At 37.5% G+C, this 12,399-nt stretch overlaps 1 protein-coding gene across 1 annotated transcript in view; it reads left to right on the top strand.

Annotated features, from left to right (window-relative positions):
- Nucleotides 1-12,399, top strand: part of GARNL3 (GTPase activating Rap/RanGAP domain like 3) — a 225,399-nt gene that overhangs the window by 145,136 nt on the left and 67,864 nt on the right. Inside the window, 4 exon segments of the mRNA XM_020984961.2 lie at nt 4,878-4,994; nt 6,759-6,784; nt 6,786-6,938; nt 8,464-8,622. Coding sequence (XP_020840620.2) covers nt 4,878-4,994; nt 6,759-6,784; nt 6,786-6,938; nt 8,464-8,622 — 455 coding nt within the window.

Genomic DNA, 12,399 nt, shown 5'->3' with positions numbered 1-12,399 from the left:
TGCTTTTATAACTTTCATGGTTGTGATGAGGAACAAATGAGCCAACATTGATATGTGAAAGTACTTTGAAAACTATAACATGCTATACAAATATAAGGCATTATGATGAAGATGGTTCTATTATGAATAATAAAATTATAATACTTAAAGGATCCATGATATCATTGGTGTAGATACTCCCCCCACCAACCCACATCTCAACCCCCTAACACCTTGGTAAGTAGTTTTTGTGAGTTGGTTGTGGCCATTCTTCTGGTGATGAGCCTCTCCAAATTTAAATTAGTAGTACTAAGGCAATTGACCATCTTTGGATATTTCTAGTTGGTAGCACCTGCCACAGCTTTTAGTCAATGGATATAGCTTTCAAGAATCCAGGGTTACCTGCATGCCACAATGATGTGATGAAGCAGGACTTTACTAGAGGAATTATAATAACTAGGTCAAATATGTAATAGACATTGAAATTATGCTTACCCTTTCAGAGAAGAGGAAATTGGAATGAAACATGTAAATGCAAAAATTTTCATAAAGAAATTGTGTATAACTACTTGTCCAAAATAAATTATTTGTATTGGAATGCAAGCCCACTGCTTTGCTGCCAGCCAATTGGAAGTTAAAGATGCAATGTTATTTGTTGTTGTCATACATTCATAGCCATTTGAATTGGGGCTTAGAAATATAAAGGGAAGTAAAAACCTCACTGAGGGTTCATTTCATTCAGTGGAAAATAACACATAAGAAGAAAGCTGAGGAACAAAAATATCACGTGTCCCAGGGATCCTGGTGCAGCACCAAATTGCAGGGGTTGATTAGGAAAGGTAATTTTCCACTGATATCAGAGTCCTGCTGTCCACTGTCCCATAGTCCAAGAGAGGAGTATATAGCACTGGATTTGAAATGAGAAAACTGAGAATTAATCTCTGTATTAAGGGAAATTATGTAAAAAAGCAGAAAGGAACAGGGCCTAGCAGTGCCAGATCTCAAACTGCAAAGCAGTAAACATCAAAATTGTTTTATACTACTTAAGAAGTAGAGAGATAAACCAATGGAAAAGATTAGGTACATAATATAGAGCAGCATACAAACATTTTCTTAGAGTTTTATAAATACAAAGACCCCCAACAACCAGGGCAAGGACTCAGTATTCAAAAAAGAGCTGCTGAGAAAACCAGAGAACACTGGGAGAAGTTAGGGATATACCAACATCTCCTGCCATATACCACAATAAGCTCCAAATGGATTTGTGACTCAGACATAGAGGGTGATATCATAAACAAATTAGAGAATGAAGGAGGAAATTATCTTTCAGCTCTACAAATAGAGAAACAGTTCATCACCAGACAGAGATAGAGAAAGATCACAGAAGATAAAATTGACAGTTTTGATTATATAAAATTAAAGTTTTTCTACGCACACACACACACACACACACACACACACACACACACACACACACACAAATCTGTGCAGTTGAAATTAGAAGGGAAGAAGGTAACTAGGGTGGGGGGAGAATCTTTGCAGGAAGTTTCTCTGATAAGGACCTCATTTCCATGATATATTGGGAACTGATTCAAAATTATGAAAATAACTTGTTAAGTAGTTGAAGGATATAAATAGCCAGTTTTCTAAGAAAGAAATCTAAGCTATCTCTAGCCATATTACAATTGTTCCAGATTACTAATAATTAGAGAAATGCAAATTAAAGCAACTCTGATGATCTACCTTACATCCATCAGATTGGCCAAGTTTAACAAAAAAGGAAAATGATGAAAATGTTGAAGGATCTACGGGAAAATAGGCATGTTGATGTACTGCCGGTGGAACTTTGAAAATGGTCCAGCCATTTTGGAAAACAATTTAAAACTATGCCCAGAAAGTCACTGAACTGTGTATACCCTTTTACCCCATGATATCATTACTAGGCCTGTATCTCAAAGAAATAAAAGAAAGTGCAACAGGTCTCATATACAAAAATATTTATAGCTGCTTTTTTTTCTGGTGGCAAAGAACTGAAAATTAACAGGCTACTCATCAATTGGGGAATGGCAAAATAAAGTATAGTATATGAATGGTATATGAATATAGAACACTGTTGTGCTGCAAGCAATAATGAAAGGAACAGTTTCAGAGAAACCTGAGAAGGCTTGTATGAACTGATGGAGAGTGAAGTGAGCAGAACCAAGAAAACAGTAACATTGTGAAGACAAACAACTTTGAAAGGCTCAAGAATTCTGATCAAGACCTTGATTCCAAGTAGCAATGATGAAGCATGCCTACCCACATCCTAACAGAGCTTTTAGACTCAAGGTGCAGAATGAGATATTTTTTAGATATGGGAATTTTTTTGCTTGACTATTCTTATTTGTTACAATAGTTTTTGTTTTCCTGTATTTAAAAAAAAAAGATTGGGAAAGGTAGAAGGAAGAGAAAAATAGATTTTTGTTAATTGAAAAAATAAGTTACAATTTTAAAATAAAGGGATTTATACAAGATCTCTGAGGTCCCTTCTAGCTCCAAATCTTATCACACCATGAAAAAGAGAAAAGGTAAAGGAACAGTTTTGTATGTAGAAGACATTGGTTTATTCTAGAAAATTATTTAATTTAGATTTGATTTATTCAGGAAAACAGTTTAGCGCTCTAATGTAACATTATCTCACTGACCATTGTCTCTTCTTATCTTAGTTTCCTTATCTATAAACTAGGGATGATATTAATCTGTGTGTGTGTGAGCACATACACACACACACATATGCACACACACACATATATATGTCTTCAGTGATTTGTGAAATATTAGAAAAAATAACATTAGAGATCATTAAGACTAAGTTTAAATTGTTGGCATTTCTTAGGGTGAAGTCATAAGTGTTTTCTAAGTACAAAGTATTTTTGAAAAAATTAACAAGTAGGGCTAATAATAACAGTAATGCTAGCTGGCATATTTATACATCATACATTAAAGTTTGCAAAGCACTTTACAATACCATCTCATTTGAAAACCAAAACAACTTTATGCAGGTATTGTCACCATTTTTCAGATGAGGAAACAAGTTCAAAGTACTTTCAGTGACCCTGGTCATACATTAATGTATCAGAGGCAGGATTTGAAAACAATTCCTTCTGACTTCAAGCCTAGCACTTTTGCCATCTATGTCTCAGTGTGATGTGTTAGAAGTATAATGTGATAGTTGAAAGTATGTTCTCAGTTATTCAGTATCTGTAGCTAAGTACCATCAGTGTATACTTAGGTTCAAAAAATCAGTTCCATTAAAGTATGGGATGAGGGAAAGCAGCAAGATAGTAGTTGGTGTGAAAAATACTTGAAGGTCTAATAGATGGTAAGCTCGTTGCAGTGAACCACATTACCTGGAAGTTGAAACAGACAGTGTAATCTTAGGCTTTGTTAACAGAAGTATAATGTCTAAAACATAGGAGGTGTCCGTCTTACTGTCCTGTGTCCAGGTCATAACGCATCTGTTAAGTGCCTACCATGTACAAGGCACAGTCATACGAACTGGAGATGCTAAAATAGATGTGACACAGGCCTTGTTTCCAAGAAGCATATACTGTAATGGAGCAAAAGATATGTACAGAAATAACTATAACACAAGGGAATTGAATTATAGGATAACAGGTAGATCCAGCAAGGAACTATTAAAAATTCAAGAAATCACTTTTATGTAGAGGATGAGGGTTAGCCTTCATGAAGGAGATAGCCTCTGATTTGATGAAGAAAAGACAAAACTTAAAGACTGAATCTAGGTGGGGTTGAGTAGGCCACTACAGATGGCATGAATAAAGGCACAGAGAGAAGAGTATGACAGTGGGTGTAAGTTACAGGGGGACAGATGACATCATTATATTATGAGTATTTAATGGTAAGAGTACAGCAATTCCCGCAATCAGTATTGCAGCTCATCTCCCAAGGCTGTATCTCAAAGATTTTTAAGAGGACTATGGATAATATCTCATAATAGAGAACTATTAAGACAGGATGGGCAGAAGCCAGCATCCCAACTGGCATGCCTGTCTTTATGTTTAACCACGGAATGCACCATGGGCACAGAAACATAGCGTAGGCCTTAGATATTATTTTGAAATGAGAGATGGGTTAGTCCAAGAAGGGAAAGATGGAGCCATATCTATTGTAAAGATGAATTAGATTTAATTAAGCGTTTTCCAAGAGCCTCAACAATTTCCTGTTTTTATTACTGCATATGATTTTACAATAGCTTTGTTCTCATGTGGGATCTGTCTTTTGGTTGTTTCTCCATTATTTAATTTGTGGTTTTCTCTGTGCATTTAATGTGTGATTTTGTCATTTGAAGTGATAAATTCCTGACAATAGCTGATTTTAGTGAAGAGCAAACTGACATCTTCATAAATCTAGAGTTTGATTCAGTAAACATTTATTAAATTCCTGTTATGTTCAAGATACTGGACAAAGAGACAAAAACAAAGTCAAACAGTGCCTATCTTTAAAAAGCTTATGTTATCATCTACACCAAAGATTGTCCCCTTCTTCTCTTAAAAAAAATCAGAACTTTCCTTGGCAAGCGTGTAATCATCAGAGAAAAGGCAGCATAATACAGTGGAGATAGCCCTAGGTTTAAAGCCAGGAGACCTGGGTTCAAGAATTGGCTCTTCCCGCTAGTCAGTCTTGTACAATCTGCAAAATGAAGGGGTTGGAGAGACTTCCAGAATTTCTCAGCAGGATTCCTCTTAAGTCACATAGTTTTCCTTTACACTTAGGTACAAATGTGAAAGTTTCTTCATTCAGGTATTTAGTCAGAAGGTTCATTGATTTGGGGAAACATTGCAGTTATTATCTTATTGTTTATATTTTAAGTACCTTCACCTTTATTCTCTTCACAGGGAAAGATGCTCGACTCTTTGTCTTCAGGCTAAGCACTGTGAGGAAGGACGTGGAAGGAAAGCAGATAGTGAAGAGCAAGTATGACTGTAGAGAAAATAAACTTGAGAAAACAAAAGGTGACTTGGTTCTTACTGTTGTTTTTAAGTAGTGGCTTATTTCTTTTTGTTGATTTTTCCACCAGTGTAAGTTCTATATAAAATGAAAGTGACTAACATCTTGGACTTTATTTATTTTTATCTTCGTGCAACAAAAATTCAGTTCAATTTGATAAACATTTACTAAGCACCTGCTATGTGCCAGGTACTGTGCTAAGCACGAGGGATACAAAAAGAGGCAGAAGAAAGCCCATGCACTGCTTACAGTCTCATGGGGGAGGCAACATGCAAACAAATGTATATGTATGTATATATATAATGTATATGTATATGTGTATAAGATAAATAACACAAATAAAAAATATGTATATAAGATAAATAAGAACTAATTAAAACAGGAAAAGCACTGGAATTAAGAGGGGTTGAGGAAGGCATCCTGTAAATGATGGGCTTTTAGTTGGGACTTAAAGGAAGTCAGGGAGGTCAGTAGTCAGAGTGGAGAAGGGAGAGTGTTGCAGACATGCAGGACAGCCAGAGAAAGAGCCGGGAGCTGAGAGATGGAGTGTCTTGTTTGTTTGTGTAGTGTTACCGGATCAAACAGTGTGTGTTGGGGAACAAGGTTTGAAAAGACTGAAAAGATAGGAGGGGGATGGGTTATGAAGGGCTTTGATGCCAAACAGAGCGTTTTGTATTTGATCTTGTAGGCAATAAGGTGCCACAGGAGTTTACTGAATTGGGAGGGGAAGGGTAATATGATTGGACTTGCATTTTAGGAAAATTATTTCAGTGGCTGAATGGAGAATGGATTGCAATGGGAAGAGCTGTGAGGCAGGCAGCAGGGTCTTGTAATTAGGCCAGGTGGGAGGTGATAAGGGCCTGCACTAGAGTGGTGTCGCATTCGGTATTTAGTTATTAATTAAGCAAACATTAAGTGCCATCTGTGTGTAGTACATTGCTGGAGGTGGTAGAAATATAATGTTTAGATAAGATAAGGTCCCTTCCTCCGTGTGATTTATTGCCCAGTGGAGGATAAGACACAATAATACATAATATCACATGATAAATGCACCACAGTGTTTTGAAACAAGATACTGCCTGAGGTCCAAGGGGGAAAGTTGTTACCAGTTGTAGCAAGCAGAGAAGGCTTCATGTAGGAAGCAGCATTTTAAAGAATGGTTAGGAATTCAAATGAAGAGAAAGGAGGATATTTAAGGCCTAGAGAGCAGTAGGAGGAATATCAAGGAGGTAAGAAAGCATCAAGTATGTCTAGTGGGACTAAAGCAGTATTTTTTGACTGAAATATAGTGCGTGGATGCATGGAAGAGAATGATAAAAGGCTGGAAAAGGAGGGTGATGCCATGTTGTGGATAGCCTTGAATAACTTTGAATCTCCGCAAGGAATTTGAGCATTAGGCAATAGGGAAGCACAAAATATTTTTGAGCAACAGAGTGATGTGACCAGATTTTTGCATCAAAAAACCCCCAAAAAACAGAAAAACTAGAAGAACATGTTGGGGGCAGTAGAAAATATCTGGTGAGAAGAATCTGTTCTTCTAGCAAGAGTTTGGAAGAAAAGCACTAAATATCTTTAGTGGTTGCAGTGGAAATATAAAGCGAGGAAATTTTTTCAAGCTTAGCTTATAAAGCAATGGTCACATTAATGAACAAAACTGATTTGCTCATAACTTGTGGGAGAGTTACAAGAAAATTCTTTTCTCACAAGAATCTGAAAATTTCTTATAAAATATAATTTTGGGTTTCATTGCAATTTATTTATCTCTACAGGTTGCCATTTGTATGCCATTAACACTCACTCATCACAGCAGCGAACTGAGGATTATTGTTGCAATTCGCAACAAGCTACTTCTTATCACAAGGAAACACAATAAGCACAGTGGTTTAACCAGGCTCCCACTGTTATGCTCGTTGTCAGAATCACCTGTTGAAGAATTCCAATACATCAGGGTTTGTCTTCTTTTTTTTTTTTTAAACAAATTTTACCTTGATTTAGGCTATCTGTGTCATACCCTGGATAGTGGAGACCATTTCCTTTTACCCAACAAAACCTGGTTCAGGGATCATTCTTAGTTATAGAGAACAAAGTGGGAAAACCAACTCCCCTGATACTCTAGACACCCCTACGGGATCCATGGAAAGCAGTGTTTCCCTCATGACATCTTAACCTCCTGAAGGACTAGAGCCTTATCTCATTCTCCTTCAAGCTTTCAGAAACATTTCATACAGAAAGAACTATAGAACATGAAAGCTAGAAGGAATCTGAAATCTCATCTTGTCCAACTTTCCCATGTTGCAGGTGAGGAAACAGGTCCAGGATCAGGCTTCAAGTTAGTGACAGAAGTAGGTTTTGAGACCTAGGCCAGTGCTCTTTGTTTTGTACTCCAGTATCTCTATTTGTAAATGGGGGGGGACACTATAGAGCAGAAGTGTCAAAACACAGGGACTACTGAGTGTGACCTGAACCCGATTAAAATGTCATTGGAAAGTATTTAACAAAAGAAATGAAAATACAGCAGAACATAAATAATGTTGATATGTGGTTTTCTAAGTCAATCTGCTGCCCTCAGGGATCCTTGTGTATGACTTAGCGGCCGCCATTTCTATTGGCATTTGATACCAGTGCTGTAGAAGGAAGCCTGCCTAGGTGTGAGGTTGGTTTAGATAACTTCTAAGATCCCAGGTTAAAAGTTTTCTGGCTTGCTAAGTGTCACGGAGCTTAGAACACAGTCCAGAGGTGGGGAGCCTGCACCTTCAAGGCCACATGTGGCCCTCTAGGCTTCAAGTGTGGCTCTTTAATTGAATCCAAACTTCACAGAACAAATCCTCTTAATAAAAGGATTTGTTCTGTAAACTTGGACTCAGTCAAAAGGCCACGTGTAGCCTGAAGACCCCAGGTTCCTCACCCCTGGAATAGACCCAAGTCTCTTGACTCCTATCCCAGGGCTTTTCCCACTATTCCACATTGCCTTAAATATGCCCATTCTTTTTAGTTCTTGAGATCCTCTTTCCACTCCTACTTTAAAAATTAGGTGGTATTAAATTGTGTAGAAGTTGAAACCATGAACACTGGAATTGAAGACATCATTAATTGGTACAAGAATCAATTTATCTTATTTATGCTTAGCTAAAGTTAGAGCCTTTTGCATTTACTATACAAAGTTATGCTAGTGAGCAAATTAGGACAGTTTCAAATTAGCTGGAGATGAGGCATGGCAGTTTTACATTGAATCAATTTTATAAAATCCATAATATCTGCACCCTTTGGGTACATCCTGAGATAGCATCCTGAGAACAGGTTATAGAAACATGGGGATTTAATAAAGTCACTGACCACTTAGAGATATCACCATTTTCTTTGCAATCCCAGTGTTATAAAAGAGCCTTGGGAGGATGGCATACTTATGAGAGAGAGTAACAGGACAGCTTCCCTCTATCCTGACCATTTTGTAACTTATCTTCATTGGTGGCCCAGGAGATCTGTTTGTCTGACCCCCCTGTGGTGATGACCTTGGTGGATGGGCCAACTGAAGAGAACGACAATCTGATTTGTGTGGCATATCGGCATCAGTTTGATTTGGTGAATGAGAGCACAGGAGAATCTTTCAGACTGCACCATGTGGATGCCAACAGGGTAAGTTTATAGTAGCATGCCCAATAGGAATGAAGAGGACCATCATTTATTGAATGGTCTTACTGGGTGTTATATGATTGCTTGTATTTTATTTTCAAAATAAAATTTACCTGTAGTTATATCTATGTCATCATTTTTGATGATTTTCTGAACTTTCTCTGGCCATTTATTCCATCCGAGTATAAATGAAAATGGAAGTTCACGTAATTGAGAAGAAAAATAACAAATTCAATAATTGAATTGTTATGGGGATTCCAGAGAAGCCAGCAGTTGGAGTTCTTCTCCCTTCTAGCCTCAGAACTATACGACTGACTGACTCCAGGAGGGCTTAGGTCCTCCAAAGGTAACGAAAGGATAGTCAGGAATCTGCCCTGAAATCCAGAGAAATCTCAGCAGGTCAAGGCTGGTAATACAGGTATTTGAGGATCACTACATATCCCACAACCTAAGCTGTGCCAAGAACCCTTGAGTGTCAGTACCAACAAGAACTCTGTTGACAAATTAGGGTGTTTATTATCTGCCTATGCCATCTCAAAGTATGGTCCAGGGACCACTTAGGGTCCCCTGAAAGCCTTTCAAGGGCTCTGGAGGTCAAAACTATTTTCATAATAATACTAGCATATTTTCTTTTCTAATGTGGTAATATTAGTAGATGTAACCCACATAAACAAAAGCTCTTTGGCAGGCCCTCAGTCACTGTTAAAGTAGAAAAGAGTCCTGGACCAAAAAGTTTGAGAACTGCTAATCTGTACAATTCCTTGGGTGCTATAGCTGAGCAGGAGGCAGGGGCACTGTAGTACATTCACATACAATTCAGTGTAGAGCACTAAAGGTGTGTGCCAACAGTTGGGGAAGAGTAGATCACCATCAGTGGTGACCTCAAATTGGATATTTTTAGCTCTGGCTTTAGAAACTTATAGTATCTCGCAACACTTGGGTTCTTTCATCTGAGAATACCATTTTATCCTGTGAAGGAGGAAAAAGAAGTTATGGCAGTTGCCATCACTTAATGATGTTTGCAAGATAAACAGTGAGCCTATCCCTACCATTTGGATAAGCTACTACCAGGCAGGCAGTAGTAGCCACAGTTTGGCCTTATGGCTTCCTATATGCTTGGTTAATTAAGTCAGCAACTTTAGCATAATTTTTTTTGATTATCCTTTTTCTATAAAATGTCTAAGCATTATATTTACTAGAATTACTAATTATAATAAATGGTAATATATAATAATAAATAATAAAATTATAATACATAGAAAACTGCTATATATTGGTGAATAACACAAGCAAGGTACCTTTCTCTTTAAACTTTGATTGTTATCAATTACTCTTTAGTTTAACCCTAATACTTCCCTGATCCTTAAGAAAACTAACTTGCTCTGTTTTTTTGTTTGTTTGTTTTTTGTTTATTTTCTTGGTTGGGCATTGGGGGGTAAGTGACTTGCCCAGGGTCACACAGCTAGTAAATGTCATGTGTCTGAGGTCAGATTTGAACTCAGGTCCTCCTGAATCCAGGGCCGGTGCTCTATCCACTGCACTACCTAGATGTCCCAAACTAACTTGCTCTGAATCTCCTCTCTTAGAAGTAGAACAGGCTTGTTTCACTGCCTCAGGCCAGCTTTGGGTCCCTTGCAGGCAGCTTCCATCCAGCTCTTGATCATTCTCACTGAAAAGAACTTTACTGTCTTGTTCATAACTTATTAAAGAATAATCTCAGTTTGCCCTTTTACATTCCCTCCTGTCTCCTGCTTTGTGGCTCAGCATAAATAGAAAGAACAGTCACATGGCAACATGAAATCAATGGCCTGTATAAGAAGCACATCATGATCTTTTTTTTTTCCAAGGAGCTTCTCAGCCATAACCTGCCTTTTCTGCCTGAGAAGTCTTTCAGCTTCTCCCAACTCTTTTCTAATCAGCGGAATGTTTAGCTACACATGACTAGTTGCCTCAGCCCTCATACAAGATTGACTAACTCTGCTCTCCTTTGTACTCATTTCCTAAGAACATATTTTAAATGTATTCTTAAAAAATATAAAACTTTTAGAGAAAGATAATGAAGTGATTTCTCCACAAATGAGAGATACAAATTTTCTCAATCAGCATATTTTTAAGTGCTTATGGGCACAGAGCACTGTACTCAACATTAGGGGAAATAAGCATTAGAGAAGTACAAAAAAAAATTCTCCATGAGAGCCAAGGGGGATCTTTTATAAATTTATTTTCATCTAATTGTTTATTAAATTAATTTTTACTAATTTTTTATTATAGACAGAAAAGGGGAGGGACAGCTTCTGACGAGGCAGCATTTGAAATGAGCTTTACAGGTTGGATAGAACTTAACAAGTGAAAAGGATTGAGGAAGGACATTGAAGGTGTGGAGAGCACAAATGTGGGAAAGCACATTCGAGAGGCAATCCAATTTGATGGAGAGGAAGGAAAATAGGAGATAAGTCTGGAAAAGTAGGGTGACATCAAATTATGGAGTCTTAGCTAAACTTAAATGTCAGGCAAATGAACCTGGACTTGACTCAGGAGGTGATAAGAAACCAGTGAAGATTTTTGATCTGAAAGATGACATGACCAGATCTGTGTATGAGTAATATTATACTGGCAGTAATGTGAAAGACAGTTTGGAGCAAGAAAATAAGACTGGTAGGAGCCCTTATGGTAATCCCAATGAAGGGTGGAAATGGGAATAGAAGAGAAGATAAACATAAGAGATATTGTAGACATGGGATTTGTAGGACTTTGACTAGGAGAGGCTTAGTTAAAAGAAGGGTCAAAAATAGCTCCAAAATTTAGAAAGTGCAACACTTGAAGAATGGAGGTGCCACTGAATGAAAAAAGAGAATGATATCATGAAGGCACTTCCAAGTAGGTTTTATAATGGGTCTCTCCTGAACTAGAAAGAAAAATGAGAAGCCTTAATATCTTTTTGAGCCAAACTTTTCAACCAACCAATGATTACTGTTGTGCAGTACTGTGTACCTGTTACTGAGTTGGGTGCTGGGAATACAAGGGAAGTATAGGACATGGTCCGAACCCATAAGGAGGTTAAAGTTAAGTTGAGATGTGCACTTACATGAGAAAAGTAGTTAACAGTATGGCATATAGTCGAATGTCAAATTGTGCAGTATAGCAAATTTTTTAAATGCAGACATCTAGACACTTTTCTGTCAAAATCTTCAATTGTAGTTAATTACCAGTTAGTCTGACCTTGGTTCTTCCTTCGGCTTTGGTAGTACTAATCCATAAATCAGAAGTTGGAAAATATGGCAGAACGTATAGTTGCTGGTTGTATGGCCCAGGCAGTAATTGCCAAAGGAATTAAAGAATAAAAAGTTTAATATGAGCTGATGATGTCAAGGAAAGCTTTGTAGAGGAGGTGAACTTAGAAGGAATGGTTAATGGATACTTTCCATCCTCACTTTTGCTTTTGCCATTCCCTCCATTTGGTATACCCTTTCCCCAAACTCTCCCTAGTGAAATCCTTCGAGGTCCCATAAAGACAGTGGCGGAACATTGGAAAGGGCACTCATGGCTCAAATCTCAGTTCTACCACTTTCTGTGTGACCTTAGGTAAGATACTTAACTTTCCAAAGCCTTAGTTTCCATCTCTGTAAAATGGAGATAATAATACCTCTACTATATACATAACTGAGCTACTGTGACAATCAAATGAGGGAAAAGTGAAAAAAATTCACAGAAAGCCCTTTGTAAAATTATACAATGCCATATAAATGTCAGTTATCATTATTACAAATGTCACCTCTATCA

Source organism: Phascolarctos cinereus, unplaced genomic scaffold, assembly GCF_003287225.1.
Source record: "Phascolarctos cinereus isolate Bilbo 61053 unplaced genomic scaffold, phaCin_HiC Scaffold_2;HRSCAF=192, whole genome shotgun sequence".
NCBI classification, from domain to species: Eukaryota; Metazoa; Chordata; class Mammalia; order Diprotodontia; family Phascolarctidae; genus Phascolarctos; species Phascolarctos cinereus.
Note: the sequence above shows the minus strand (reverse complement) of the source record. Positions and strands in the feature narration are given on the sequence as shown.